Genomic DNA, 27303 nt, shown 5'->3' with positions numbered 1-27303 from the left:
AGTAGCTCGGGCCCCGCCCCCCTCCCCGAGCCGCCCCGCCCCGCCCTGCCCCCTCACCAGCCCCCACCCCTCGCACTGCCCCAGGGCCCCGCCAAGCGCCCCTCCTCTCGGCGCCCCTCCCCCGGTTCCCCGCCCCGCACCCCCCCCCCCGCCTCGGCACCCCTGCGCCCCTCCTCCCCGGGTCCCTCCTCCCCAGGCCCCACCCCGCGCCCCCCTCTCCGCCCCCCCACGCACCCCCTCCCTGGGCCCCCCGCCCCGCGCCCCCCCTCACCGGTAGCAGTTGTTGTGGTACTTGTTGTAGCTGCCCAGGGCCGTCAGGCACCCCAGGCAGATGGCGAAGGAGAAGAAGATCTGGGTGCCCGCGTCCATCCACACCTGCGCAGGGGCAGGGAAAAGGCAAGAGAGCTGCCCCCGGGAAGCCAGGCCGTCTGGGCTCCACGAGACCCCACGCGCCCACGGCTGAGCCGGGCACGGCCGAGGGGCGGCGAGAACCCGGCCCTCGGCCGTGCAGGCTCCCCGCGACCGCGCTATTCCAATGGGTTCTACTTCCCGGGCCCCTGGACGGAGTTTCTCAGGCACGACCAGGATGGCACGGGCATCGGGCGTTGGGAGAAGAAAACTAAAGGGCCCAGGAGGGAGGCTGACGGGCGCTGCCCTAGAACTAAATCAGCGAGGCCTGGCACCAGGTTTCTATCATGGAAGCGAAGCCAGGGGCTCTGCCTCCCCTGTTCCCATCCAGGGCCCCTGGCGGTGCGTCCAGTCTGGAAGGACCCCAGGGACAGGCGCTCTTTCTAGGGGTGTGGATCCTTAGTGTCAGTGCCATCACAGGCGTGAAGTTTGCCCCCTCGCGCCTCAAAACCCTCCATCTGAAAGACAGGAAGAGTGGTCCTCCGCTTAAAAAAGTCAAGAAGCGGAACAGAAATCCCCCGTCAAGGGCTTTGCACTCCTTGGGGCTGAACACAGGGCCCAGGCGTTCTTTCCCGTTGTTTTCTCAGCTGGCTGGGCCCGTGCCTGGGAGGAGCTAGGTTTAACAGCTGGAACAACATCCCAGAGAGAGAGATCAAGGCGGACCCGACCCAGCAGCCCTGCGGATCCGCGGGGGGTGAGGGTCCTGGGGCCACAGACCATCCCCAGGCCCCTCCTGCCTTCAGAGGACGTGAGCACGAAGCCGTGGCCACAGACTTCTGAAGGGGGTGGTACTTGTCACCAGGGGTGTCCTCATACTTCTGTGTCCCTATTTCCTGTCTCTTGCCCACCCTGCCTGTAGCCCCCAAACAGACTCCTGCTTTCCTTCCACTAAAAATGGGCTCAGGTGCCCACCGGCACCAAGGCCTCAGCTGCCCCCCTCCGCAGCTCCTCAGCCCCTCCCTGTCCCTCCCGCCGCCCTAGCTATCGCCACCACTCACCCCACCAAAGTGCCCACTTCCCTCGGCGTTGCAGGGGGTCCGAGGGACCCCACGCCAGCTGACTGCATCAGAACCACCCTGATTCCTCAGCCAGCATCCCCAGTTGAGACCCTGAATCTCTAGGCCTAGAAGAGAACCCAGAAACTGGTGTGATTTCAAAGCTTCCTGGGTGACCCTAATGAACAGCCAGGTGTGGGAACCCCTGCCCCGCCACCCTGAGGATGCACCCAGGGCCTGCACTTTGCTCACTTACTTCCACTTCTGCAGGGGCGGGGGCAGAGCGGGAAAGCGGAGGAAAGGGGCAGACAGTGCCTTCTGCCCGCTGCGGCTCCCCACCCCCAGGGTGTCGCGGGCAGGAGCTGCCACCAGGGACAAGGGGTCAGGAAGCACAGAGGAAGCCCCCGGGGGGGCAGGGCCAGCAAGGAGATAGCAGGCAAGGTACAAAACACCAGAGCGTCTGCCTTAAACTTGAGGGAAAATTATAACGTATATAATGGGGAGGGGGTGGGCCCCGGGGTTTATTTCAGAAGCTGGAGAAGGAAGGGGCAGGACTGAAAGAAGAAAGAACTTGGGGACGGGGGTGCACACAAGACTCCACGGACGCCAGGGACTGAGGACGTGCCCCAGGGAGCCCTGTGTGCTCCTTCAAGACATCTCAAACCTGTTTCTCTTCTAAAACTGCCCCAAATGCCGGGAGGAGCATCCTTGCAGGAAAACCCCGTGGTCTCTGGTCTGAAGGTCACTGTCCATTTCATTTATTGTTACAGCCTCAAAGGGGCTCAGACAGAAAGGATCCACACGGGCTCAGACAGAAGGGCTGGGGAGCTCTCTGCAGACAGGTCACCCAGCTCGCGGCCCAAGAGCCTCCCAGCCGCGGGCCCTGGATGTCTGCTCCCCGTGCTTCCTGGGACCCAGGCTGCAGACTGACCGGCGGTCCACGGAGGGAAACGCTTGGGTCCCCTCAGAGATGCGCCGGGGCTGCCCATGTGCTGATCCTGCAGTTGTGAAGTTTTGCACACTTGGGCATGGGAAGAAGAAATCAGAGAAATTGTGACTTGACAGTTGTCCTCGACCTGAGGGGACAGACTAAGACTGAGTTGGGGGGATAAGTTAATGAGAACAGAGGAAAACGCAGCAGGAGGGCTGAGAGCTCAGAGTGCAAGGGTCAGACTGACCGCAGCCCCTCGCTGGGATGCTGGCAGGCCCAGCTCTCTGGGCAGCGGCCGCCTGACCAGCTGGGATGGGAGAGCCGCGGGGTCAGAGGAGGGGCCAGCGGATGGACAGGCAAAGCAAGCTGTGCTGTTCCCACCAGGCAGCCCACCGCCAGCCTGTCCGGGAGCCCTGGTTTGGGGAACAAAGCTCACATGTGTCTTTGCCTGGAGCAAAAGACTGGCGAGGAACATAAGTGTGAAAGACGCAAAAAAAAGGTCTTTGTAGGGGACAGAGAAAGAAAGATTTATAGAAGATCCAGGAAAGATGTTTTCAGGCTGGAGACCAACTGCAAGGATGAGTGTATTTACTGTTTTCAGGAAGACAGCTGCATGTAATGGAGAAAGCCTGGGCTTTGGAGTCAAATTGAACTGGGTTCAGTTCCTAACTCTGTTAATTACTGGCTGTGTGATCTTAGGCTAGTCACTTAACCTCTCTGAACCTCACTTTTCTCATCAGGAAAATGTGTGTAATAACAGGTAAAATAACAAATGGGTATATTAACAAGTAAAATGGGTAAAATAACAAATATAAATAAAATAATGAGTGTAAAATGCCAAACACAAAAATAAATGTTCATTCCCTATTCCCTGCCCCACCTCTGGAATAATTCTGGGAAAGTAAAAAGCAGCCCTTAAAACACTCAGATAACTTGTATGCTTTGGAAAATGTTTATCGTGGTGGTTAAGGCAGCAGACCCCAAAAGATGACTTGAGATGAAACCCAAGCTCCTCCTCCATGCTAGTTTGGCAATTTGGGGCAAACTTCTGAAAAATTTTAAGTTTCAGTTTCTTCATCTGTGAAACGGGGCGATGCCTAAGTTGCGGGGTTGGTATGAGAACTAAACTGCACCGTGCACTTAAGGGAAGGGCCCAGCAAGTAGTAAGCCCAGAACAAGCGTGTCAGCTACGGGGCTATGTGTGGGTGCTATTATTTTTGAAAAGCAACTGACCCTCCAGGGATAATGAGGTCTCGAAGATATCAATGCACGGTATCAAAATGAGAAGAATCGTTCTAATCACGCGTTCCAACCTCCTCCTTAAACACACCCTTCTTTAGAATAGTTTAGCGTAGAGGTCGAAGGTGTTCAGCAACGGCTCGCTGGACCCCCGAGCCCAAACCTACGCCCGTACTGATCCACCAAAGTGCCGTGGGACAGACAAGGGTCAGGGCGAGGGGAAGGCAAAGGGCCAGAAACCAGCACGCACAGCCCCAGGGGAGTCTCCTCTCCCGTGGTCACTCCCCACTGGGAAAGAGACGGCCCTGGGGAGGCCGGGAGAGGCAGCAACGTGCCCAACACACTGGCAGACGAGGTAAACCCAGCCATGCCTCCTCCTGGCTCCTGCTCCCAGATGGAGAGCTTGGCAGAGAGAGGTGCTCTGGCCTCTGGGCTGGCTAGCAGGAACTTTGCAGCTTTCTCGAGTGCCAGGCAAGTGCAGGTTGGAGTTGTCACACTTCCTGGCAAGTGCCAAGCACATCCCATTAGGGCTCCGGCAGGGGCATCCCACCCTGCAGGTGCTGCTGCTCGCTGACAATGAATGCCAGCTTCAGCGTGAGACCAGGACTGGCAGCGAAAAAGGCTACTCAGAAGCCAGGCTCTTGAAACGCCTCCTTCCCACGGCCTCAGAGGGCCCTGAGGGCACGGCTCCCGCACAGCCTGCAGCCAGCTGGGGTGGGAAGGGTGGTGTCCTGGAGAGAAGACCGGAAGAGGGTTCATTCCCTGCAGTGACCCAGACACAGAAGGGCGCGCTTTTAATTCTCCGGGTGGACGGCTCCCTGGCCCACCGCCCGCATGTTTGCTGGCAGCTGTTGTGTAACAAGCACCACACCTAGAACACGCCTGGCACCAACGGATGAGATGCTCAGTAAACCCTGCTGAATGAACGAGCTGCGCACCAAACAAAGGTGGGCAGACAGGACTCTGCCTTCCAGAGCCTATAAAGCCGTGGGACTTGCCCTCACGCAGACCTGGCTTCCAGTTGCAGGTGCCTGGGTGGAAAGTTCTTGGAGCTCTCTAGGCCTCAATTTCCTGTCTCTGACATGGGGATACCTCAATGGTTGGCTGTGAGGATGAGCTGAAAGAATGCATGGGCACCAGTTAATGATGTCAGGGCCACAGAGGGCCCTCAGCCGTGGTCAGCTACAGATAATGAACAGGACACACGAGGCTTCCATCACAGAAGCCAGAGGTCAGGTCCAGACGCTCTCTCCCCTCCCTCTTTCTTTCCACCTGCCTGTCTCCCTCTGGTCCCAGCCTGACCTCATGCAAAGGTGGCTTGTGGCTTAGCCATCGGTTCACACCTCCGCTCCAGAACCACAGTGGTCCCTCCAAGCCAGCCTCCCCGGCCTCCAGGGCCTCCCTTAGCTCTGCTGCCCCCGCAGCCTCCTGGTTGCTGCCTGCTGTCCTCCACAGCCCTTGGGCCCTGGCCTGGTGTTACTTGCTGTGCAATGAGGACTTTGCACAGACGACACCTGGGTTTCTCCAGCTTCAACAGCTACGGGCCTGCAGGTGGGCTCCAGACCCGAGGTGGAGCCCACGTGGAGACGCGGCGGCCACATCCATGTCTCTACCGGGTCTCAGAAACGGGGTGGGAGGGGACGTGCACATCCCACCAGAGGTCATGGACAGAGACCCAGGACCGAGGCTGGGAAGCTCTGGGCACGAGGAGCCTTGCTGCTCTGGGAGCCGCGGCAGGATTCAGGAGGGAGGAGGGAGGAGCTCTGCTGGGGGGCTGAGAGGCTGGGAGACAGTCACCCCAAAGTCCTCAGAAGGGGAGCCTCTGCCTGTGCGAACAGGCCCCACCTCACAGGGAGCTGGGGGTGGGGGTGTTCCCTCCTCTCCTGCCCCCTCTCGTCCCCCAGCAGGGAAGGTGCCACTGCCTTGCTATTAAAATGTTTGGAAAGCTGTCGGATTGTTGGTCTGGCCTGTGCCAGGTGCCTTCACAGACACAGCTCCGCAGCCCAGGGGAGACCCCCTAAGTTGTACACACTCCCCAGGAGGTCACCTGTGCCAGGCAGGCAGAGGCAGGGCGCAGAGGGGCCCACGTGGGGCTCTGGGCCGCCCTGACCCATGGCCTCTCCACCCTCGGCACCTCCTGGCTTTGCCAGTTTTCAAAACGGCTGCCCAACAAGAGTTGAGAACCTATCAGAGGCAGTGGCTTCTTACTTCAGGGCCTGCTGTCCAAACTCCCAGTCAGTAAGGAGCACCCCTCCCAGAGGGTGGGCCCTGAAGGAAGGGCTGGGGAGGGCAGGGGCAGGGGCCTCTTGGCAACCAACGAGAAACTCAACACCAGCCCAGCTGGCTCCAGGAGGGGTTGGAAACAGGGGCCAGGAGTGGGCCACGTGGGCAGAGGAAGGGAACCAGTGGGGCTGGTGGATGGCTGAGAAATAGAGAGGCAGCTTGGGATGAAAGGAGAGGGGATGGGAGGTGGTGGGAAGAGGGTCCAGCCTGAGAGCCCTGAGAAGCGTTACGAGGGCCTCAGGGCCCCCTGGGTTTCCTGGCAGTTGTGAGCCAGTGAGGGGGACCAGAAACAGCTGCTAACAGATGTCTTGAGACCTCCGCCCACCACGGACGTCTGCTGGCCAGCCGGGAGCAGGGATGCCCAGCAGAGCACAGGGAGGGCCTGTAGCCCAGGCACCTCCAGGACCATGTGACCCTCGTGGTCTGTGGCTTCTTACCTGGGGATCCCACAGACGCGTGAGGTTTGGGTACAGGTAAAACTGAATTCCTTGGGCTGCCCCGGGCAGCGTCACCCCTCGGATTAACAGGACCACCAGCATGAGGTAAGGGAACGTGGCTGTGAAGTACACCACCTGGCCAGGGGCAGATGAAACAAGGAGCTTGTGAATTAGGAAGGAGGGGCCTGGAGACCCAGCAGCAGAGGCAGGAGCCGCCGACCTGGGAGGAGGTCAAGGGCGCTCCCCTCCTGCGCCCTCCCGTTCGCCCCGCAGCTGTTCGGCTCAGTCTGCCCTCCGCCTTCAGCCACGGCCTCCCTCCCCACTCCTCCCTCCAGCTCCCCCCACGCAGACCCAGCAAATATTTGTCGAGTGACTGAATGACACGGGTGTTTAGAACTGTGGCAAGGGTCGTCAGGTAGGGAACGACGGTGACACGTGAGCCCTGTCCTCACAGGGCTTAGGCGCTTAGCACAGCCAAGCAGCCAGATTAGGAAGGAGGCCTGGTCAGGGGCCTCCAGGGCAGGAATCCAGAACTCAGACCGCCAACACCTCCCACACTCCCAGGCAACGGGTCTCCCCAGGCCCTGGGGTTGGCTGAGAATCGTGCTGAGATTAATAGTCTTAATGGAATTCTTTTTCCAAAGAACTGCTGTGTGAAATAGGGAGCCAGGAACCAGGTTCGGTTTGCAGTGTGCCCACACATGTAGGATCTTCCAAGATCAAATTCCTCCTGCCGTGTCAAGCCCCAAATACCAGGAAACAGGGCTGAATCCAGGAGAGGCACAGAATCAAGGAAGGGAGCCACAGGGAATCTCTGCGGGGTCATCCCGCCCTCCCCCCCTGGGTGACTGAGATCCCACAAGGGCAGGGGGTCCTGGGAAGGGAGAGGCCGGGAGCTCCCCCACACAGACCTTTCCTGTGGACTTGACCCCCTTCCAGATGCAGAAGTAGCAGACGACCCAGGCAAGCAGGAGGCACAGGGCCAGCTCCCAGCGCAGGGCCCCCAGGTGCTGGATGCCATCCGAGATCTTCAGGACCCGCCTCCTGGGGAGAGAAGGTTGAGCCGGCTCCTCAGCTTGGTCTCAGGCAACAGAGCCATGCGCCAGTTCTTTCCAAGGGCTTGTCAGCTTCTCCGCTCTGATCTGTAAGGCTCTGCTTCCTTGGCCCAGAGGTGCAGGTAGACAGAAAGTGAGGCCGAGACAAACTGTCCCCAGGTAAGTTGGGCTCTGGGAGGCCGAGTGCCAACTTAACCTCGAGAAGGCACGAAAACACATTTCCTCCCCCAGAGTTAGGACGCTGTGGTATCAGGAGCCGTGTCTCAGGTGAATGTCACCATTTGGGGGAGGGGCAGATAGAGGCGACACACAGGCGGCTGAAGAGAGGAGGGTGGACATGCGTGCAGGTGCACGACTGCACACAGGGGAGAGGAGGCAGCAGGGGTCAAGGAGAGCCTCTGAAACAGCCCTGCATTGACCACAGGCACAGGGACAGCAGGAAAAGCCACTTAGGTGACAGGGCCCCCGAAAGAGGAAGCAGAAATTCTTCTCTTGCTGTCCACAGAGCCATCCCCGATGAACCCATCCCCGCCCCTTCTTTCAGACACACTGCACACACTGGGATGGGAAAGGCCTCACTTACTCCCAGAACTCGATGACAGGAGAGGTGGCATTCTCAGAGGTCACGTTCAGGGAACCGTTGGTCCTCTGGAACTCCACACAGTGCTCTGCCCGTGGGTCCCGGGGCCAGGGCGGTGGGGAGGTGAGGGGAGAAGCAAGAGAAAGGTCACTGGCCTGTATTCGGCATGACCAGGGAGGGGGTGAAGTTTTCGGAGACTGGCAAGTAGTGTATCTGGAAGGAACTGGGCTGAAGCTGTCTGTACAAGACATCCTCAGAATAAAGCACAAAGCAAAACGCCCAGTGACCCCGACAAGCCCACGCCACCCTCTCCCATGTTCCCACAGGGGGCTGCACACGGTGGAGAGCGCAGCCTAATTAAAGCACAATCTGATTGCATCTGGAAAGATGTTCTGTACACCATCTGCTTCAAAGTATACAAATATCCCTAGGCCATTGTTCTTTATAAAGTCACGACCTTTGAGGTCCCCTAATAAGGATGCCTTCCAGGGAAGTGATGTGTCCAAGGGCTGAGCGCACAGGTGAAAGGTCAGAACCCTCTGGCTTGAATCCTGACCCTCCAGTAAGTCAGTGTGTGGCTCTCTAAGCCTCACCTCTGTCATCTCTAAGACGTGCAGAAGGAGAGCCCCAGTGGGCCTGACAAGGGAGTTAAATGAACACAGGACTGTACAGTCCTCCATACAGAGTGGCTCCGAATTATCCGGACAGGACTTAGGGGGGGTCACAAAGAGTGATCGCAGTCTGCTTCCACTTCAGAAGGACAGCAGTCCTGGGCAGTGTTAAGACAGGTGGTGTCTCTCCACTGTGCCCACGAGAAAGCGGATCTCCTCAGACACGGCCTGTCACAGTGGCCGAGTACAGCAAACTGCGTGTGTTCTACCTTCACAATATCTGGACTCTGGCCCTTCCTTCCTGTTCTGGGCATCACCACCACCCCGGGCAGGTCACCACGGCTCAGGGCTCCCTGAGCGACCAGACTAGTTTTGTTAAAATTTCAGTCACGTCATGACTCTGTGTCGTGTCCCAGTTCAAACCCTCCAGAAGGTTTCTTGTCCCACTCGGAGAAAGAAGTCCACACCTCATCATCGCCTCCAAGGCCCCATTCAACCCACCTCATCACCGCCCACCTCATCTCCCACTGCCCCCCACCCACCTGCCGCAGCCCAGGGCCTCTGCACTGGTGTCTGCCCCCTCCCCGCTCCCCCTCCTCCTTCCGCGCACGACCCAGTGACCCCTTCTCAAAGAGACCTTCCCTGGTGACCCTATTTAAAATTACAACCCTCTCCATAAAATTCCCAATCTCTGGTTCTTGTTTATTTTTCTCTACGGCAGTTCTTCCCACATGGAACACGTGATGCACTTACTTTGTTTACTGTCTGACTCCCGCCACTAAAATAAAGGCTCCTCAGCAGGGAGCTCTGTCTCTGTGTGTCGCCGCGTCCCCAGTGCTGGGAACAGAGCCCGGCATAGAGCCGGAGGGAGGACCACGCACGTCTGCTGAACGACGGCCCGGACACCCTTCTCCAAACCAAGTCACCTTCCTCGGAGCCTGAGCACACCCAGAAAACACCTGCTTCTTCCAGACAGTCCTGTACTGCTCAAGACGCCAGGCTCTGGGGAAACCCAGACTCACCAGGAGAAGTGCCCAAAATATCACCAAGCCACAGCCCCAGGTTCTGAATTCGCCTTAGAATTGTCTGAGACTCACCCCCCTCTCCCAAATGCACAGAATTTGTGCAAGAGGACCTGCACTGAGATCTGGATAAAACCCCATCTGAGGAGCCAGTTGTCAGGGCGGACTTCAGTGCACAGAGGGGAGGAAAGAAAGAAAAAGAGAGAGAGAGAAAAGGAGAAAGGGAGAAACGGAGGAAGTAAGGAAGGGAAAGAGGGAGGAGGAAAGAGAGGGGTGGGGAGGAAGAAAAAACACATAATAGAGAAAACATTAGAGTAAAACAGATTTTCAAAACTGAATTCATTCCACGACTATTTTTTGAGAGCTAATGATGTCGTAGCTGGCACGGTGCTAAGCACAAAGGCTCAGAGCTGGAGACGCCTTTTCTGCCCTCAAGATCTTGCAGCTCTTGGGGAAGTGGGGTGAGTATCACAGTAAAGCCCGGGGCCAGCGCAGACACCACCTGACACCCAACCTGGTGAATCTCGGGGTGTCAGGGAGGGACTGCCAAGACTGGACTTTTCACTTGGAAAGCAGTGGGACGGAGGTGGTGGCTGAGACGGCAAGGGAATGAATGTCTGGGAAGAGAGCATATAGTGTGAGGGCGAGGGGACCTTGAACACGGGGATAGACCCTGCAAAACGTGCCTCGCTGGCAAGTCAGGGATTCCCACTCCAGCTGAGAACTGAGTAGCTTATCTGGACAAGAAGAGGTTCATCCCGGCACAGGTGAGGCCCACGTTTGGACGGTGGGAGACAGAGGCAGAGCTCAGGCTCGAAACAGGACAGCGTCCAGTATACCCCTACCTGCGCCATCCAGCAGGGTAGCCACAATCCACAGGTGACTACTTATATATAAATTAATTAAAATTAAAATAAAATTTTAAAGTCAGGTCCTCACACACACAAGCCACATTTCAAGTCCTCAACAGCCACATGGAGCTAGTGGCTACCATATCAGAGAGTGCAAGGAACATTTCATCACCACAGATAGCTCTTTTGGACAGCACTACCCTGGGTCTTTTTAATTTTTATTTTTAATATAGGGTTTACTTTCAATTCATTAGACTCGGGAGTTCTATTGCCATAGGGGCTCTTGTCTTAAAAGAGTCACAGGAGAAAATTAATTGCTCGCATACGTTGTATAGATGATACACAAAAAAGTTAGTCCCTGCTTAAATCCAGAATTGGGAGTTGAAAAGACCTGAAATAGTATCAGAAAGAAGACATGAGAAAGCAGTAAGCGAAAAAACAATACATACATTTATCAAAGTAACCGTATTTCAAATCGTAACACGTGAAGGGACAGACTACATAAAAGGGAGTCAGTTCTGTCTTTGTAACACGTGGATCCGCAGTACATTAACGGAACGTATAAATTTGTCTTAACGTCTGGGACGCTTTGCCTGGGGTGCCGCTGAACTCTCGCCTCATCTTGGACGCCAGGTCTCCGCGTGCGTCCCCAGTCAAGGGCGGGCCGGGTCCCGGGATGCGGGGGCAAGCCCTGTCCTGGTCCCCGAGGCGGAGCCGGGGGAAGCGGGCGACCTCACCTGTGTTCCAGTCGTGGCGGCAGCTCCCCCAGGGCAGGTCGACGGTGAAGCTGCTGAAGAGGTAGAAGAGGGCCCAGGCCAGGACGACGATGTAGTAGACGTTGAGCAGGATGACGATCACCTGGGAGGCGTAGCCGATGCCTGGGGGGGAGGCGCCGGGGTGGGCGGGGCCGGGCGGGGCGGATTCCTCACGCCCCGCCCCCTCCTGCTCGGGAGAGCCGCGCGCTCCTCGGTCAGGGTCCCAGGGCCAGGAGCGCGGGCCTCGGCTCTCCTCCCACTCCCAGCGGCCGGGCTTGCAGCCCGCCCCGGCGACACCCCAAGGCCAGGGGGGGTTTCCCTCCCCGTCTCCTCCTGCACTTTCATGTTTATTGGTTCTGCAAGTTCACTGATTCCAAGCTGCTTTACAAGTGGGTAAGGCTAACTTCGAGATTCCAATAGCTAATGTTCTCTGGAATTAGTCTGATGTATTTCTGAAACATAGAGGCTTGTGTTAGAAAAAGAATATGAAAACGAATATATGTACACATATGCATGACTGGGGCATTATGCTGTGCGCCAGAAATTGACACAATGTAACTGACTATACTTCAATAAAACAAACAAATTAAAAAAAAAACAAGTTAAAAGCAGGAACAGACAATTCACACAGGAGCAAATACAGATAGTGAATAAACATCCTCAAAACCTACTCGTCCTCTCTAATAACTGCAGGTATGCAAAATGAAACAACAATGGTGCCCTTCTGCACCTACCACACTGGTAAAAATGTTTACAAATGACACAACTCAGGGATTTCCAAACTTGTCCACGTATTAGAATTACCTGGGGATATATCAGAAATCCCGAAGCCCAGTCCAGACCTCGGACCAATTAAATCACAATCTCAGGGGGTGGGGTACAGGCCTCAGGATGTTTTGAAGGTCCTGGGGTGATTTCAGTGTGCAGGCAAGTTTGGGAACCACAGATACAACTCAGAGTTGTGGAAGATATCGGGGAAAGACACTCACTCAAGTCTAGTGACTTGTACAGCAGTAGAACACTTCCACGGGACAGTTTAATAAGCCAGCTCAAGAGACATCAAGTTGGCTGTCCATTTGATCCAGTGAACCTAGTCCCAGGAATTTATCCCAAAGAAATAATTCCAAAAAAGGAGGGGAAAGGGCTACCTCTACAAAGATACATGCTAGCAGAATATAACAATTTAATAAGTGAATGAAAATAAGCAAAAAGCCCCAAAACAGAGAACCGTTAAATAAATTATGACATATCCATTTGATGGAAATTTATGCAATCAAAGGCTTGTTGTGTAGAAAATGGAAAATAACACTAACCGAAAAAGAAACATAAACTGTGCATATTTCATATTAATAGACATGTAAATTTATATATAGAGAGAGAAATAAAGAGATAAAACCCTCTAAACTGGAAACAACCCACATGTTCTTCAGTGGGAGAATGGTTAACTGTACCACAGTACATCCATCCATACCATGGAATACTGCTCAGTGAGAAAAAAGAATTAGCTGTTGATACAAGGGCAACCTACATGGATTTCAAGGGCATCACACTGAGCAAAGCCAGTCTCAAAAGGTCACAACCTGTGTGATTCCAGTTATACAACATTCACAAAGTGACAAAACTGTAGAGACAGAGAACAAGTTAGTGGTTGTCAGAGGTTAGGGATGGGGGGAGGGGCACATTGGACTATGAAGGGGCATTATGATGGAGACCTTTCTGGTGATGGCACAGTGCTGGTGGTTGCACAAATCTACACAAGGCATAAAATTACTCCCACATAGACAGAAATATTGGGAAAAAAACACCCTAAGTTTTAAATAGCTATTATGTCAAGATGGTAGAATTATTCATGAATTTTTTCTCATTTAAAATTCTCTTTTTAAGTGCTCTAGAATTGATTAAGCATGTTTTAGAAAACACAAAATTATTTTTATATATTTTAAAATATATATAGCTAAAATAGCTTTGTGCTCTACCTATTAATTAAAGCCTTTGCCCCATCTTCTCCTCCATTCTCTGATCGGCTGGGTGATTAGCTCAGTATTAGGCTCACAAGTGGAGGGTTTAACATAAAGACAGTCTCAACTCAATCAGCACTGCTGATAGACCACCCAGTTGTTCAAACTAGGTTTATAACCACTGGTGCAGATACCCCGGAATCGGGCACGGAGCTACTTACCCTCAAAGATGGGGCAGATCTTCCTCCAGGCTGTGACGCCTCCCTGGCTAGTGTACTGGCCCAGGGCTGTCTCCAAGAGGAAGACAGGAATGCCACAGGTAAAGAGGAAGATGAGGTAGGGGATGAAAAAGGCACCTGTGGGTGGGAAACAGGCTGTCCATTACCCAGCACTACCCTCCGCATGGTCCACATTCATCGCCTCCCATCACCACCCCATACTTCCAGTCAGAACACTGAGGATAGGGGATGTCTGTCTAGATGTCTGGAACCACAGCGGAGATGAAGAGTCACCAAGTTACGTAGGGCCTGGCCAGTCCCTTTTCTCACTCTGAAGTTTCCATCTATACCTACCAAGGTTTGCTCCTGTCAACATCAATTACTGCCTGAACAACACAGAACTCATGGCAACATAAGAAGCTCACTGAGTAACAGCCATCCAGGAGCACTCACACGGCCCACAGTATCATTTTTCTCAAGGAAATGACGGCTGTTGATGTTAGAGAGGGACTTGTAGCAGACTGAAATCAGATTTCCTTTCGATGGTTCATTCTGCTTCTGCTTTCACATTCACGGGCTGAGACCAGTCTCCTAATGCCAGAAATGACATTTTCTCCACCGCAGACCTCTATCTGCTGGCAGAGTGGACAGGGGAGTTCACAGGATCCCGTACCAGAGAGGAGAGAGGTGCACACAGAGAGACCCAGGTGTCTGCAGAGGGTCCCCTATGAGATTCTGACTGAGAGCTGGTCAGCACACGTGTGCGAGGAAACTACCCAAGGCGAGGGAAAGCGTCACTCAGGAAGACTGAGCATTACGGTGCTCACACGGGGCTGGGGAGAGAGCCTGCTCCCTCCAGCCTGGCTGGATAATCTCAGGATGCACAGGGCGTCGGGAAGAAAGGCATTTCCCCAGTGTGGGAATAGCTAGCCTTAGAAGGAGCACGACTCTGGCTCCACCTAGCAAATCTTAAAGGCAAAACCCAAAAGGATAAGATAACTTCACTGGTCCCAGGAAAAAGTCTCAAGAATATTTATAGAAATACAAAAATACTCAGCAACCAATGAAACAAAAATCACCAGGCCTGGCATCCAATGGAAAACAACCAGGAAAACAAAAAAGCAAGAAAACATCACTCATAAGTAACAAAACAATCAACTGAACCCAATGCATCAACTGAACCCAATACACAGCCTACACAGACGTCAGGACAATCAGACGAGGACGTTAAAGCAGTCATTACAATTTTATTTCAAAACGTTAGACAGAGATGTGAAAGATTTGAAAAAGACCCAAATCAAAAACTTCTAGAGATGAAAACCATAATGTGTGACATGAAAAATACACTGGGTGGGACTAATGGCAGATTAGATACAACAGAAGAAAAGATTAGTGAACTTGAACCACAAAAGTGGATGCTATCCAAAATAAAACACACAGAGAAAAGAGAATTAAACAGACAGACAAAAACTGGTGTCAGTGGGACAACTTCAAGCAGCCTAACATACTTGTAATTGGAATCCCTGAAGGAGACAAAAGAGGAAGAGAGGTCAGGAAAAAAACTCAAGAAATAATGGCTGAAATTTTTCCAAAATTTGATGAAAACTATAAATCCACAGATTCAAGAAGCTCAGTAAGTCCCAAAATAAGCTCAAAGAAAAATAGAACAAGCACATCACAGTCAAATTATTTAAACTCGTGATTAAGAGTTTTTAAAAGGACATCTTAAACTCAGTCAGCGGCGGGGGAAGACACCTGCAAAGGAACAAAGATAAGGATGACGTCAAATTTCTCACTGGAGACAATGCAAGTAAGAAGACAGCGGTGGGGAGCACATTTGGTGAAGCACTGAAGGAAACCTGTCAAGCTGGAATTCTATACCCAGTAAAAATACTGTTCAAATAGGGAATTGAACTAAATGCTTCTTAAGACATGTAAAACCTGTAAGCATCCATCACCACCAGATCTACACTATGGGAGACGTTGAAGAAAGTCCTGCTGAGCAGAGGAAAATGATGGTGCTGGACAGAAATATGAATCGAGACAAAGGAGTAAAAAAACATTAGAAATGCTAACTACATACAAAGGCAAACGTAAGAGTTTTCCCTTATTATTCAGATCTCTTTGGAAGATAATTGAGTGGTTAAACAAATATGATAACAATGTGATGTGGAGTTTATAACACGTAAAAAAGTAAAATGTAACGAACGGCAAGAGCACAAAGGTTGGGGGCAGAGAGATGGCAGCGTATTATTAAGGTTCGTATATGTAAAGTGGTATAAGGGCAACTGTGATGCGTTAAAGACACACACTGTAGCCCCTAAACTGACACCACAAAGAGCTGTGGCTGAGAAGCCAGCAAGGAAGAAAGCCAACAATGTGATGATGAGAAACATTCAACTAACCCAAAGGAAGGCAGAAGAAAAGGGGAACAAAGAATCAACAGGACAAAGAGAAAACAGGCAATGAGGTGATAGATTTAAACTTAACTGTATGGAAAACCACATTAAATGTAAGAAGTCTAAATATCCCAGATAAGAGGGAAAGATTGTAAGACTGGTTTTCCTATATACTAGCAACAAACAATCATAAATTACCATTCACTGGATTTGTTTTTTCAGTCGGGGGAGATAATTAGGTGATTACTCATTCTTCGAGGAAGTACTGGGGATTGAACCCAGGACCTCATGCATGCTAAGCATGCACTCTGCCACTTGAGCTACACCCGCCCCCAAGAAATAATGCCATTCATAACAGCACCAAAAAAATTAAATATCTAGGAGTAAATCTGAGAAAAGATGTGAAAGATACATACATCCAAAACATCGCTGAGAGAAATTAAAGGAGTCTTCATTAAATGGCGAGGCGCATGGGTCAGAAGACTCGATCTTTGTCAGATGTCAGTTCTTCCCAAACTGATCTATAGATTCACTGCAATCCCAATCAGAATCCCAGCAGGCATTTTTGGAGAAACTGACAAATTGATTCTAAAATTCATATGAAAATGCAAGGAACATAAAATAGCCAAACAACTTTAAACAAGAACAACTGTTAGGCCTAACTCTGCCAATTTTCATATTATTATAAGGCTACAGTAATTAAGGCAGTGTAGTTTTGGTGTCAAAAATAAACAAATAGATCAACAGAACAAAATAGAATCCAGCAACAGGGTCACACATATATGGACAACTGATTTTTGACAAAGGTTTAAAGCAATTCATTAGAGAAAAGATAGTTTTTTCAATAAACGATGCTGGGAAAAGTGGATTATCAAAACACATCAAAAAATGAACTTTAATCCATTCTTTCATTATATACAAAGCTTAGCCCAGAATGGATCCTAGACCTAAACGTAAACCCTAAAATTATAAAACTTCTAGAAGAAATTATGAGACCTTGGGTTAAGCAAAGTTTTTTTCATGACACCAAAACCATGGTAAATAATAAACTGATAAACTGCACTTCATCAAAAATTGAAACTTCTGCTCTTCAGAAGACATAGCTAAGAAAAGGAAAAATGTAAGACAGAATGAGAAAAAAATGCATATTTGGTAAAGGACTTTTCTCCAGAATATGTAAAGAAGTCTCAAAATTCAAGTCAGAAAACAATCCATTTTTTTTTTTTAATGGTCAAAAGATTTGAACAGCTTTTCACCAAAAGAGATATATGGGTTGCAAAGAAGCACAGGAAAAAAATGGTCTATATCATTAGTCAACATAAATTTAAATGACAACGAGATGGTATTTCACACCAATTAGAAAATTTAAAATTAAAAAGGCTAAGTATTGATGATGACGTGGAGAAGGTGGTACCCGCACACACTGCTGGCAGGAGTGTAAAACGGTACGATCATTTTCGAAAAGTGTTTGGTGGTTTCTTAACAAGTTAGAAGTGCACCTGCTGCGTAACCGCGTCATTGCAGCCTCAGGTCTTTACTCAGGGGAAATGAAAGCGTATTTTTATATGAAGACGTGTGCATGAATGTTGTTAGTAATTTCACCTGTAATAGCCAAGCCCTGGAAACCGCCCAAATGTCTGTCAACAGAACAGATAAATTATAGTATATTCATACAATGGAATACTGTCCAACAATAACAAGAAAGGAACTCCTGAGACGTGAAAAATACGAATGGCTCTCGAAGTAATTATACTGAGTGGAAAGAAGCCAGGTACAGAAAGGACACACTGCATAATTCCATTTATATAAAATTCTAAGAAATGCGAATTAATGTATAGTGACAGAATATAGGCATGGAAGTGACCTAAGTGTCCATCAGCAGATGCATGGATCAAAAAATGCTATATATATAATGAAATATTACTCAACCATTAAAAAGAAAAGGAACTCCTACGATTTGCAACAACATGAATGGACCTTGAGGGCATTATGCTAAGTGAAATAAGTCAGACAGAGAAAGTAAACACTGTACGGTTCTCTCTATGAGAATCTAAATGTGAACTCTAAAAAAACCAAACTCATGGAAATAGAGAATAGAATGGTGGCTGCCAGAGCCTGGGGGCGGTAGAGATGGGGGGACATTGGCCAAAGGGTACAAACTCCGATATAAGATGAGTTAAGTTCTGGGGATGAAATGAACAGCGTGGCAACTGCCATGAACTATATCGTGTTGGATGCTTGAAAGTCATCCAAGAGATCTTAGATGTTATCACCACCCAAAAAAGGTAATGATGTGAAGGCATGAAGGAGGCGCTAACTGACCTAACTGTAGTGATCATTTCACAACATACACGTGTATTAAATCATCACATTGTACACCTAAAACTTACAGATCAATACTATTGCAGTAAAACTGGAAAGTAGCTACAGGTTTGAAAAACCAGACAGGCCTGTGGTTGCACTGGGAGGGGAAGCAGAGGTCACGGTGGGAGGAAGGGGCTGATGGGTACACTCATTGTCTCGAGAGTGGCTGGCAGTGGTTTCAAGGGTGAGTGTGTATGTCGGAAACGTATCAAGTCGTACGCTTTCAACATGTGCAATTTATTGTAAGTCAATTATACCGTAATAAAACTGTTTAAAACAAAGGTCAGTTAGTGGGCAATGCAGCTCTCCACTTCACCTTCCAAGTCTTAGGCTTGTAGCGCGCGCAGCCATGATTCAGGCGCTGAGGGAAACGCTGGATGACGGGGGCAAAGAAAGATCGTAAACAGTTCCAACTAATACGAACATAGATGAATCCAAGACTTATTGGGCAGGAAGGGGAAATTAGGGAAGAGAGAACCCAGTGGCTGATATGAACAGTCACTGCTGAGAGTGGGAAACACTGCAGAGAGAGGACGGCAGGGGCTGGGGGTGGAGAGAGTTTGCAGCGCAGCTCAGGCCCCATCTTTGTGCTGCCTGCCTGCTCTTTCCCAATAGACCAAGCCAGTGTTTAACCACACTGGATCCGGTGGGCAGGCTGCTCCCCTCCTCCACGCCTCCTGGAGCCCCTCCTTGTCCAGGCCAGCAGGGACGAGGTCCACACACCCGCCAGGCACATCCAGACCCTAAAGTGGGGAGAGGGGAGGGATGGAGCCCAGGAGGGACCCAGGTGCCCACCGCGAGTCCTGGGGCAGTCTGCCTCCTTCCGCATCCCAAGCCCCAGTCACCACCCATAAAAGACGGAGCTGGCCCTGGAGTAGGAGGACGGAGTCACAGTCAGCCGCTCCCTCAAACCCCCATAGTGAGTCTCCTGCCCAAATTCCAAAATGTCCTGGCATTTTCCCCCTAGGATGAGGGTGCCGCATGCCCATCCTAGAAAGGAGTCACTCTGCTGACCTCCTTACTCCAGGACAGCACCACCTGTGATGTTCCAGGTGACATTGTTAAGACATAAACTGACGGTATGCCATGCGAGTGACAGCAGTGCGCATACACGGACAGTTCCATGCTGTCATCACCGCTAATCTGACCAATACGGGGCACTGAGTAACTACCTAAAAGTAGTAACCAATTGTCAAGTACTAATGAAGTAACCATTACTGTTAGAGACCAAAAATGCTCCTTGTTTCTCTTTGTTCTGTGGTGTCTACAACCAGCCTCAAGGCAGACAGGTGTGGTCCGACCCCCTCCACACCGGTGTCCAGTCCTGTGCGCTCCCCATGATGTCCTGTGCGCCCCCCCCCGACATCCTGTGCGCCCCCCCTGACATCCTGTGCGCCCTCCCTGTCGTCCTGTGCGCTCTCCCTGACGTCTGGGCTGGGGTGTACTCAGCCGCCACCCTCCCCCCACGGCCCTTCCCCTCTAAGATCCCGGTGTCTGCGAGGTCCCGCTGTGGGCCACTGTGCTCGGCTCACGCGGGGTCTCCCGCCGCAGGTATTCTGCGTGTTGAAGAACTCAGTCTGCCAGCAGCCGGGGTCAGGGAGCTGGAGCGGTTCCAGCTGAAGAGAGGTTCTGAAGCAGCCAGAACCGGGGTATCTGGGGACTGAAGACCAGAAGCGGGGAGGACCTGGGGATGACGCAAGGGAGAAGGGCGCTCCTGTCCTCACACAGGGTGGTCTCCAGCTGGGGTTCTGCAACGGGCAAAAAACAAAGATTCTTGGCACTGTGACCGCCGCCTGGTTTTCAGCAACCCAGACTTAGAAATGAAGTATGAAATGGTTGGTAGGTGATCCAGTTTTACCTGGGCTGAGATCGGCTGCCAAGTCATTTAGATTTGCTCCCAGCAGAGCTGAAGCCACTGCTACCTTCCCCCACACCCTGCCTCAGGGTCTCAGAGGCTCCTCACCCCCGTGACCACAGCTTAAGCTGGGCAGGCCCTGGTAGGGGATCCTGTTTGCTTTTCCCTCCAGGGAGTTGAGAGTGGAGAGCTTGGGGAGGTAAGTGAAATGGGCAGCCTCTTCGGCAACTTCAGCGGCCAGGAGCCCCGGCCCCACGGCAGCTGGACCACCGGCCTCACCGTCCCAGCAGCGCAGCATCCTGTCCACCCAGGAGGGACGACACGGAAGGAAGAGAGGAACTTCACCCGCTCCCGAGTTTCACCCGAATCACCCACATCTCCTATTTCCAGTTCTTCTCTCCCTCATTATCTGACCCGCCCGTGCCAGGCTGTGCCCCTGCATGTCACTGAAACTGCTCTCACTTGGTCACCAGCGACTTCCATGCTGCTAAATCCAACCGCCAGTTCCCACCCCTCGTCTGGCCTGCCCCGTCTGCAGCCCTGCCCCCGACGTCAGTGCTGTGTCACCTTCCCATCACTTCATTCTCCTGGTTCTCACCCTGCTGTGCTGTTTCCTCCTCTTCTGCCAGGTCTTGTAAGGTCCTTGCTCTCTCTCCTTACACCACCGCAATCTAATGACTCTCAGACTCAGTCCCCTCCAGGGTCTGGAGCCACACACGCTGCTGCCTCCTTTGCATGTGCACGGGGGTGACTAACAGGTGTCTCAACTCAGCACGCCTAACACTCAACTCCTTATTGTCCTCTCAGCGCCTGCTCCTCCCCTGGCCGTCCACGTCTCAGGAAATGGCAGCTCCTTCCTTTGAGCTGCTCAGGCTAAAATCCTGGTCTTGCTCAGACCAGGTGGCAGCAGTGGGGGTGATGAGAAGGGTTCGGTTCTGCATATCTCGTGCGGGGTCCAGGGTGCTGGAGAGGGTCCAGCTGAAGGCCCAGGTTCTGAAGCAACCAGGACCTGGGTATTGGGGTAGAACCAAGGGTTCTAAGAGAAAGAAGGAAGTCCAGGGTGACGCCAAGATTTTTAGCTCCCAAGGTTTGTACTTGGTCTGCTTCCACCCTTGCTCCCCTGCGATCGGTTCTCAACAAGCGACTAGAGAGTTTACATCAGAACGTAAGATCGTGCCGCTCTGCTCACCCCTGCCCTGACGCCTCGTTACGAGAGTAGAAGCCAGAGTCTCGCTGTGGCTGACAAGCACCTGCGTGACCTGCCCCCTTGCAGTGACTCCCCCCACGGCTCCAGACAAGCCAGCCAGCCTCCTGCTTTGGGGCCAGGAAAACCTTTGTTTCATCTGCCTGGAGCACTTTCTCCCCAATATCCACGTGGCCACTCTCACCCCCACCCTAAAGCTTTGCTCAAATGTTCTCAGTGTGGCCACCCTCACCCCGACTCCCACTCCTGACCCCCAGGTCCCTCCCACGGCACTCGGGGACTTCTGGTGTACCATGTGATTTTCTTGTTTACTAGGTGTGTTCTTTGTTGTCTGTCTTCCTCCTCCAGAATGCAGGCCCGGCAGGGGCAGGGAAGTGGTCTGCTCTGTTGTAGACATATCGCTACAACTCAGAGTAATTCCTGGCAGGTGATGGGTTCTCACTAAGTAACTGTCGTTGGGTGGCCAGACAGGCCCGACCCTAGAAAGCCATCAGGGTGAGGCAGGTGCTCAGGGCGCGCTGGCCACAGGCCCTGGGCGGCAGGGAGGACACCCACCTCGGAGGTGGCTGTGGCAGGCGTCCCTCCCTCCCACCTCCTGACGCAGGGTGATTTGCGGTGGGCTTCCTCAGACCCCTTTCTCAGCGTCTCCGGTTTCCAGTTACGGTGTTTACCTGTGTGCCTTCCCTCTGTCCTGTTCTGGCCTCAGCCCTCTCCCTGCTCTGAGACTCACTTCCGATCGGATCCACCAGATGTCAAAGCTGGAAGGAACCAAAGAAAACACCTCTTGTATTTTTAGTTTGGAGCTAAAATTATGCTCTGGGGACTTTTTCCTCCCAGGCTTCACCACTGAGCAGATATTAATAATGATAAAGTCCCCAGTTTATCCTCCTCACCAAGCACGGACGCGGCCGTTTAGAGCTATGAAGTTCGAGAAGCAGGTGATGGCATACGGTACCCAAGCGTGGTTCTCCCGGTATCACCCAGCATCCTCCTCTAGAGCCTGCTGGGAACTTCCCTCTCATCCCCCCGGAGCCCGAGCCTCAATCTGAGAGCCACAGGCTTAAGTAAAATCAGTAAGCCAAGAGGACACACTCATCCCAACCTAAATGGTCTCCCTTCTCCTCACCCCGCTTCCCCACGTAGCAGCACAGGGCCCTGCCCTAAGGAGGCATCGGCCCCTTTCTTGACAAAGAGACGAGAGGTGTCAAGATGAAGTCTGGAGGGAGGGGAGGGGTGGTGAATGGGGACAGCAAGGTTGAACTGCCGGCAACACCGAAACCAGAAAAGCAGGCCCGTCCAGGTCCCTCTGCAGACCCCGCGGCCCGGGTCCCCTCCAGAGGCGCCTTCCGCTCATCCAGCCCGTGGCCCCGGGTGACTCGCCCTTCAGAGCAGCCGGGCATCAGCCTGCTGCCCGAGCCCCTCAGGCCCTTCCTCCAGCTGCTGTCGTCCGTCAGGGAGAGAGAGGAGGAGGCCTGAGGCCTGCACCCCATCGGGGGGTGCAAGGGTTCACGCAAGGGCACCAGCAGCCGGGAAACGCCTGTCTCACTCTCCACGGGGCCCCGGGTGCTGGAGGGCGGGCTCTGCTCAGCAGGGAGGCGGCCACCCTCCTGCCTCCACGTCCCCCACAGGCGTCCACATGCAAGACCAAGGGCCGTGCACATGCTTACTCCTGGCTTGCATTTCCCCCGAGACAGCCACCTGCCCGGGCTGCACAGACTTACACGGGGCCCCAGGCGGAAATCAGATGCAAACCCGCCGGACGCCTGGCCTCGACGGGGTGAACCCACACTCCCCACACCCCTGTGCCCCTTCACTTGGCCTTCCTCCGCCCAGCGGTCTGCACCCAACCTGGGAACCCTGTCTCCTGCCTCTTCGTGCCACTCCTGCTAATTCCTAAGCCAACTTCCCCCAATTCCAGAGAGGCTTGGGGAAAGCCGCTCACCTGCTAATCTTCTGCCACGTGAGGAGCTAAGCTGGTGACTGGGTTCCAGACATGGAGCCCCAAGGCCCAGCTTAGCCCCCGACTCCTCCTCCTCCCTGGACCAGCTCCATCCCTCCAGCCTCGGGCCTCGATGTCTGAACAAGCCAGCGAGCAGAGCGCCCAGGGCTAGGCCGGGACCTCCCTCCTTCGCTCACAGCATAGACTGAGCAAAGTCCTGTGGTTTCAGGCTGCCGGCCAGAAAGCCTTGCGGAGAAAGGACACGTCAGCCCATCCCACCCTCTGGGAAACACAAGTTAACGTCCAGCCCCAGGCCAGTCCCCAGGGCCACCACCCTGAGAACCAGACCATGGACTCAGGGCGTCTGTGTGTTCTCCCCCGACCTCCCTCCTCCACGCCGCGCTGGGGGCTTTCTCCCCAGAGCCACCGAGACGGGGCTCATGCATGTGGAGGCTCCAACGGCCCCACGGAAGGGTAGGTGTTACATTAGGGCTTCCTCCACCCTCACGGCCCACAGAACTCCCACTCCCCCAGCCTTTCCCCGGACCTCCCGCTGCGTCTCCCCTCCTCCAGCCCAGACTCAAAACCAGAGCTGGGAGCCCAGTCCCGCTAGGATTTACCCCCCAAGGGGGAGATCTTCCGAGCCTACTGCTCAGCCAGAGCCCTGAGGCGCCTGGAAGATCTTCCCGCAGAGACCAGGGAGCCCTGCAAGTGAGTCCGCGGTGGGAAAGTGACCAGCGCTGCTGTGGGGACGGCGCAGGGTCTGCAGGGCATGGGACGGACAAGAATGAGAGGCCAGTGGAGACCCGGGACAGGGTTAGCGTTCGTGCTCCCCCTCCCCACCCCACAGACATCTTCAGCGAGGAAACTTCAGAGGAAGAGGCACTGGTATCAAGGTGATACGCAGTGGGGGTCGGCGGGGACATTGTGGGGCCGGCGGAGCAGGGGGAACACATGAAGCCACGGTGACCGAGTCTCAGACCACGGGAGAGCTGGGCACCAGCGTCGCCTTCAGGACAGCTACCACCCTCAGGCCCTTTGCAGATGTGAGCTCCAATCCTACCAACAACCTGGAAGGGCAGGCAGAACCCTCTCAATGTGTAGCGTCGCCTCAGCTCCATGGGCTTGCCCGAGACCACGGAGAGGAGGCAGCAGAGCCGGAATCCAAGCTCCCATCTACCTGGGTTCCCAGCCCACATCCCTGTTTCTGTGACGCCACAAGAGGGACCCCCGGGGAGTCGCCCCTCCGGCTGGGTCTCTCTCCTGCAGTGTCCTGGACGACTTCTAAGGGTCTTTCCAGCTCCAGCATCGTCTGCGTCTATGGGGCTCCCCAGGGGGCAGGAAGTGCCAGGGAGGGAGACAAACTTGCGGGGCGGGAGGGGCCATGGCTCTCACCGCCCCCGTTTTTGTAGCAGAGGTAGGGAAACCTCCAGACGTTGCCCAGCCCGATGATCTCCCCGGCTACCGACAGCACAAACTCCATCTTGTTGTTCCAGTGCCCCCGCTCCAGGGTGCCGTCCTCCTCCGCCTTTTCCACGCCCGGGCACACTGGTTTTGTCTCTCCATTGATGGCTGTGCCCGAGACCCTGCTATCCATTCCACCTGGAAAACAAGCAGGGCGCCCCGTGACCGCTGGGAACCCCAGCAGGAAAGCCACCCCTTCCTTCACCAGCAAACTCCCCAGCAAATGGCGCACTGAAGAGTGAGGTCCTAGTCCCATCCGCAGACCACACCCTCCTCAGCGTCTCTCGTCGGTGACACCTGGGCAACAGTTCTGAGAACGTGTGTTCCTTCCCCGTGTCAGGCAGAAGGCTCCCACCCTGAGGCAGAGACACAGCTTCCCCTACGAAGGTTCCCTCGGGCGGGGCTTGTGGGGCCCGGGAAGGGTTCACACGCCCCGGGGAGTCTAAGTCCTCCCGGGCACCCAACAGCCACCCTGTCTGCGTCCACATGGGCTCCTGTCTCTCGCTCCCAGATCCTGGGACAGTTGAAAGGATGAGATTTTTGTATCTCCTTGAAGCCACCAATTTCCCATTCAGGAATCTACCCTAAGGAAGTAATTGTGACTGTGGGTAACGATTCAGCATCAGGGTTGGCCATTGCTTAGCAAACATTGGAAAAGTTGGAAAGTCCATAAATGTTCAGAAACGGTAAATAGGTTAATAAAGTACAGCGCACATGATGGACTACTCCGTGATCACTAAATATTGTGCTGCAGAAGAGAGTGCGATGAGCTGAAACGACGTTCACAATATGGGAAGCGAGAACAGTTACAAAAGAGCACGTGACATGATTATGCTGGAAAAATAGTAAGTATTTGTCTGCGTGAAGGTTAGCGTGGCCACCCGTGCTCCCCTCTCAGCGGATACAGTGCAGGGGTGTTTTCCCTATTCATACTGCCCACATTTTCCCCAAGGAACATGTCTTATTTTGAAATATGAACATCAAAGCCAGTTTTTTCTAGATCCCTGAAGAGCATGGGAGAGGTTGGGTGGGACCAGGAGCTCTGAATCGGATGAGGGGACCTTCCCAGCGATGCCCTTCGTCTCTCCCTGACAGCAGCGTCAGAGAAAGATGCATCGTGGGCTCTTTTCCTGCCTCGGTGGTACCTCGTGTAGGACCCTGTGCAGCGGAGAAGACAAGACACGAACGCGGAGCTGCCCGGCTGCAGCCTTCCCTGCCTCGTCTAGACTCCCAGGGGGACGGGAGGAGGCTGACTCAGCACTTTACGTCCATTTATTTCGCTCAGTCCACCCAACCCTGAGATGGGAGCAGCACTTCCCCTGCTTTGTACACAGGATGCTGCGCTCAGAGAGGCTGGGTGACCTGGGTACCACCTTATAGCACAGCCGGGACCTGAACCCACTCCGCCCTGCCTGTTCGGTTACCTCCGCCCATCACGCTGGCTGCCTGGGTTTATCAGCGGGTCTAATGCAAGCATCTTCTTGGGACCACCCCCACTGGCCGTACCCCGTGGCCCCTTTCCTGGAGAAGTGGGCACGGAGACTTCCTTCCACGCCCTGAGAAAAGTTCATGTGAACAGGGCTTTCTCCACAGGGGTCCCATCTGGCCGCAGACCCTCCTGTGGCTCTGCCTCCCAGCAGGGCGGCCCCGAGGGATCCAAAAAGTCAGAGGGAGGTCGGGGACATGCTGCTTGTTTGATAAATTAGGGAACGGGCTCCCAAGACTGTCAGCGGAGAAGGAGAAACCCAAGCAGCTGCTCCCCAGAAGCTTCCTCTGTCCTTCTGAGAAGATTGCTTCCTGTCCTGTGCAGGTTCCAGGCCCGCAGGCTGTCTTCCCATGATAGGACACCAGCTGCATCCCCCCATCCTGGGTACCACCAGTTCTCAGGGCCAGCATCGCGCAGTTGAAGGTCAAGTGAGCCGGGTTCACACCGCAGCTCTGCACCAGAGCACCACCCGACCTCAAGGAAGTTAATCAGTGACCCTGAGTCTCCGTCTGCTCGTCTGGAGAAGCGAGGACGACGGGGTACACTTAGCCCTGAGGAGTCAATGAAGAACCTAAGAAAGCGCTTCGTAGTATAACAGACACTCAGATTTCTATTTTCTTTCAATCCTGTCAAAAGTTCATGTCCTTTCAACTTTCAACCTTGTTTCCTTTCACAGAGAAGAAAGCCTTCATTTTCTTAGAAGTAAGCACAATAGCACAGGGGAACATACACATGATCTTATGGCAGCTCACAGAGAAAAAGTATGACAATGAATATATACATGTCCATGTATAACTGAAAAATTGTGCTCTACACTGGAATGTGACACAACATTGTAAACTGATTATAAATCAATAAAAAATGTAAAAAAAAAAAAAAAAGTAAACCCAAAAGTTCTTCCTCTCCATCGAGGGTTCTCTTTCTCCAAGTCACATTGGCCCTGAAGTCAGCAGCCACTGAAGCTCCAGAAAGTCAAGAAAATAATAGTGTTTGCATGTCACACATAAATGACCCCAAAACCCTCTGGTTGTGAGTCCCAGGGAGCCCACCCACCTGCAGGCTGAGACCTAGAAGCAGAAAAAAAAGAAAGAGAAGAAAATATCACTAACCTTCGTGTAGTTGCTGCCAGAGGTCCGGTCAGAGGGGAGAATTATCTAGTGGGGAGGGGAGGGGCTGGCTATTTAAAGTGTGGTTCCCACTCCTCTGCGGCCCTTGTAATTCTAGACTTGGCCCAGCCCACATTCCGCCC

At 53.3% G+C, this 27303-nt stretch overlaps 1 protein-coding gene and 1 long non-coding RNA gene across 7 annotated transcripts in view; both read right to left on the bottom strand.

Annotated features, from left to right (window-relative positions):
• SLC6A13 (solute carrier family 6 member 13) overlaps positions 1–27277 on the bottom strand; it is a 33773-nt gene extending 6496 nt beyond the window's left edge. For 4 of the 6 annotated variants that reach the window (XM_074357311.1, XM_074357313.1, XM_074357312.1 and 1 more), the window contains exons 1-8: positions 27164–27276; positions 24500–24706; positions 13347–13481; positions 11150–11290; positions 7932–8016; positions 7205–7337; positions 6294–6428; positions 272–375 (exon numbers count right to left, since the gene is read on the bottom strand). In XM_074357311.1, coding sequence (XP_074213412.1) covers positions 272–375; positions 6294–6428; positions 7205–7337; positions 7932–8016; positions 11150–11290; positions 13347–13481; positions 24500–24701 — 935 coding nt within the window. In that variant the 5' untranslated portion in view covers positions 24702–24706; positions 27164–27276. Of the gene's footprint in view, positions 1–271; positions 376–6293; positions 6429–7204; positions 7338–7931; positions 8017–11149; positions 11291–13346; positions 13482–24499; positions 24707–27163 lie in introns of those variants that run through there. The other 2 variants (XR_012503933.1, XM_074357315.1) reach the window with 2 other exon arrangements.
• On the bottom strand, positions 13488–24492 carry LOC141575890 (uncharacterized). Its single transcript, XR_012503934.1, has 3 exons — positions 23108–24492; positions 21837–21923; positions 13488–19854 (listed from the first exon to the last, which is right to left on the bottom strand). It is a non-coding gene; the product is annotated as an uncharacterized LOC141575890 (long non-coding RNA).
• Positions 27278–27303: the final 26 nt, after the last annotated feature.

This window comes from Camelus bactrianus, chromosome 34 (assembly GCF_048773025.1).
Source record: "Camelus bactrianus isolate YW-2024 breed Bactrian camel chromosome 34, ASM4877302v1, whole genome shotgun sequence".
Taxonomy (NCBI): domain Eukaryota; kingdom Metazoa; phylum Chordata; class Mammalia; order Artiodactyla; family Camelidae; genus Camelus; species Camelus bactrianus.
Note: the sequence above shows the minus strand (reverse complement) of the source record. Positions and strands in the feature narration are given on the sequence as shown.